At 36.4% G+C, this 3,983-nt stretch overlaps 1 protein-coding gene across 1 annotated transcript; it reads right to left on the minus strand.

The window, feature by feature from the left end:
- Positions 1–1,041: 1,041 nt before the first annotated feature.
- On the minus strand, positions 1,042–2,925 carry LOC105774918 (probable inorganic phosphate transporter 1-5). The gene has a single exon (XM_012597486.2). It carries the CDS (start codon positions 2,805–2,807, stop codon positions 1,206–1,208), a length of 1,602 nt encoding a protein of 533 aa, XP_012452940.1. The 5' UTR covers positions 2,808–2,925; the 3' UTR covers positions 1,042–1,205.
- Between the last annotated feature and the right edge of the window lie 1,058 nt (positions 2,926–3,983).

A 3,983-nucleotide genomic window follows, 5' to 3' on the forward strand; every position in this document is an offset into this window, starting at 1 on the left:
TTAAAGGATGAATTTGTCAATCTCGAAATTTTGGAAAAATAGTGAATATCGGTTGGAATGATTTTTAGTACGGATACGTATCTTACAATTCCTGAATGGAAAGAATACCTGTCTAAATCTAAATTAGAATTTAGTGATTCATGAAATTAATCATGCTTTGTGGATTATGAAAGTGGATTTTATGATAATAGAGAAAGATGGAAGGGGAAGGGGAAGGGCTTGGGAAACAATTATGCCAAAAGTTGAATTGAAACAAAAGTTGGCAAAATGCCTACACACTTTCATGTAAAAGAAAGAAATTGTTTTTTCTATTCAATTGCTTAAGCAAACCAGGTTGTTTTTTCTATTCAATTGCTTAAGCAAACCAGGTCTGTTTTTTTCAAGTGCATCACCCTACCTATTTATACAAAATCTATATACTAATTTTAGGGTTTTTCCACCTAACACTACCTACACAAAATAATTTTAAATTTAATTTACTAATTTTGCCTTTTACAATGTTAAAATCTGACTAGCCCCTCAAAGGTCCCAAATTTATAATTCGGTCCCTCTTATCTTTCCCATGCTTCAATTTAGCCCCTTGTTTGCATGTCTTTGATTTAAAGTGCTCGAATTTCGTTCTTGACAGTATTTAAACACAAAATGCACCAATTAGTAGGGATTAATTCGAGAATAAGTCAAATTGAACACGTAAATTATGTAAAATGAACAAGCTATCAAAATCTGATTTAGAAAAACAAAATTAAAATATTTATTGTGCCATATATTTTTTAAATTATTTTTCTAATAAACTTTAATTAGAAAGGAATGTTTTTTTTTCAGCTTAGTTGGTCATGGGAGACTAAATCCAGGAAGAGATCTTGGGGTTCTCCCCAACTGAGATATAATAAGGTTGTGGGCGAATGACCATAACCAGGGCACAGGAGAGATGATGGTAATAAAGGATAGGTTGGTGGAAGTAGCGAAGAGGATGAACAAGGATCAATAGTATAAAGAAGAGAAGCAAAAACTCTTTACAAACTCAACCAGAGAGCAAGTTACTTTATAAACTAAACAACATAACTTCTTTATTGATGTATTGGATTATCTAATTCACATCATTGTAATGTTTCAGCGGTTCAACTTTTATATAAACTTTCATGCTCCTATTTTACATCAATTTTTTTCCTTTTATATCTAGAAATCATGACTTGAACTTTGCTAATTTAGACCGGAAGAGTTTGAGTTGAAGAAGCCTGCTGCTTACCATTGCCATCGGCCTCTTCATTTTCTCCTGTAAGTTCTTCCAACGATTTTCCCTTAGATTCAGGCACCAAAAGAGTGAAGAATATTCCAAGGCAGTTGATTGATCCAAGCACAAGCAATGTATTTTTAACCCCAATACCAGGTGGGTATCCCTGATCAGTCTCCTCCGGATTTGTGCTCTGTGCTGCATACAAGAATCCTAACGCCCCGACGATGGCTCCGAGTTTTCCGGCAGCAGCTGAGATCCCATGGCAAGTCGACCTCAGTCTTGCTGGGAAAATCTCAGCTGGCACGACAAATGTGGTGGCATTTGGTCCAAAATTCGCAAAGAAAAAGGTCAATGAATACATGATGAGGAACCCAGCATTGTTGGACAACCAGTGATGGTAAGGTATCGCAAGTGCAAACATGAACACTGTCATGAAAAAGAACCCCATCAATTGAATTGTGAACCTGCCAATATAATCGATTAACGCCACCGTAAACCAGTATCCAGGGATCGTGCCACAAAGTGCGATAAGCGATTGCGACGCCGCGACTCGATAAACCTCATGAATTGCGTTCATGGTTTCGGCTTTTGGAAGCCAACCAATGGCAGTGAAGATGTCTTTTTGGAACAAATTGTTACTGTAATAGGCAATGTCTAATAAGAACCAACATACGGATGTTCCAAGTAAATGTAGTCCATGGCGTCGAGCGAATTCCTTAGTAAATAGACCAAAGGAGTTCGACGATGATGCCGTCTCTACCTTCTCTTCTTCAGCTTCAAGCTCCACTTGCAGAACCTTGGACATGTCTGAAGCAGCCTGCTTTGCGTTCCTAGCAACAAGGGCGGTGTAACGGGCTGTTTCGGGCATCTTCATACGCCAGTAGTATGTTAGAAGCGCAGGAACAGCGCCGAACATGAGTATAATCCGCCAAATATAGTCGGCTTCAGGCGCAGTCGAATCTTTTCGGTTAACCGAATATGGAGGGGCCTTATATGCATGATCGAAAGAAGCCGACACGATAAGTGCAACGATCCCACCTGTTAAAATCCCAAATCCTTGCATTGCAAACACAGCAGCGATAAATGCTCCACGAGTTTTCTTGTTTGCATATTCGGACATGATGGTGGCTGACAAGGGATAGTCACCACCGATTCCGAAACCAAGCCAAAACCTGAAGAAACAAAGTGTTGTCATAACACCAGCAGGAGACTTCCCAAAGGAAAGTCCAGAAGCAATGGAACAGACCACCATGAGCATGAGGGTTAGTCCGTAAACCCGCTTCCGGCCTAATTTATCACCAAGCCAGCCAAAGAAAAGCTGACCAGCTAACGTGCCAACAAAGGCTGTCCCATTAACAGCAGCTGCTACATTAGGAGGCAATGTTCCAGGCTTTGGATGGTTTTCATTTGTGTAGTAAATACGACCAAGAAGTTTTGTGATAAGAGAGATGCCAAACAAGTCATAAGCATCAGTGAAAAAACCCATTCCCGCAATTACAATGGCAGTGAAATGGTACCATTGTGTCTTTGCTGCATCCAGAGCATTAAGAACTCCAAGCTGGTTGTTAGCCATGATAAATCTCCCTCAAAATGGATGATTTGTACTGGAGTTTGTAAGATGATTTGGTGAGTGAAGAATGATGAGTAGTGAAGGTATTTAACATCTGATCACTCAAAAGTCTAAGTCTCCCCAGAATCTTATCAATGGCATATACCCTTCTTTACCTTAAAATGTCAATGCTTGCACAACAGTAGCCGTTGCTTATTCTTCTATCCATCAATATAATATGCTTTTTTCTTACATCAGACTCAAACTTTTCTGCCCAACACAACACGGCAACATTCTTAAATAATGTTGCAAAAAAGTTGGACATATGGATCAGTTCACACTGTTCTGTGTGTATTCTTTAAGGACTATTGATTAAACTATCTTTATGTCAATGTACCAGGGCATAATTAAATCTATTAAGAGCACGAGAAGTTTTATATATATATATAGTTGTAGACTAAAGACAATAGCATTAAACCAAAAGGATAGGTTTGAAGTTTGAACAATAAGAGCACCAAAACAAATTTTAGATTTATGCCTCCACCAAATCTTTTTATAAATGCAATCTTGGAATATTTTTGTAAGTAAAAGTAGTAACACGGGTCAAGTTGCATTTTATCTTCTTTTACTTAAAATAAAATAATTTAGTTTTGTATATTAAATCAAAGAATTAATTAATTCATGTATATCAAGATAAGGTATACGTGGTATGTCACATGTTCTTGTTTGATTATTTTGTCAACCGCTAATTTAAACATGATGAAATTTTTAGTAGAAATAACCAATTTACAATTTAATCTAATATGCAGAAACTAGTTTACCCATTTTTGAACTCCTCTATAATACTTTTAAGACTTTTACTACTTAAATTTACAAAATTTTTGTTTGGTGTATCTAGAATAGGTTATTGTTTCTAAAAGTAAAAAGTAAAGCTAAAGAAAGAAGTTTAGCATCAAAAGTGTGGTTGAATTAAAAGTTTTAATAGTAATACTCAACTTGTATAAATCAGATATGAGATGAGACAAGAAACTCTTATCTTTTCACAAATCATGCTAACAACCTAGTTGAATCTGGTTAACAATTTTGAAATTTGTTTCATGATGTCGTCACCTGGAGTGTGTCCTTGGAAATCATAATCATTCATATTTTAAATTTTAATATGGGATTAATTAATTCATCTCAATTGATATCGTTCTTATA

The sequence above is a fragment of the Gossypium raimondii genome, chromosome 10 (genome assembly GCF_025698545.1).
Source record: "Gossypium raimondii isolate GPD5lz chromosome 10, ASM2569854v1, whole genome shotgun sequence".
Taxonomy (NCBI): domain Eukaryota; kingdom Viridiplantae; phylum Streptophyta; class Magnoliopsida; order Malvales; family Malvaceae; genus Gossypium; species Gossypium raimondii.

Bases quoted from the DNA above. Each gene is read 5' to 3' on its own strand.
- LOC105774918 (XM_012597486.2), bottom strand. From the start codon at position 2,807: ATGGCTAACAACCAGCTTGGAGTTCTTAATGCTCTGGATGCAGCAAAG.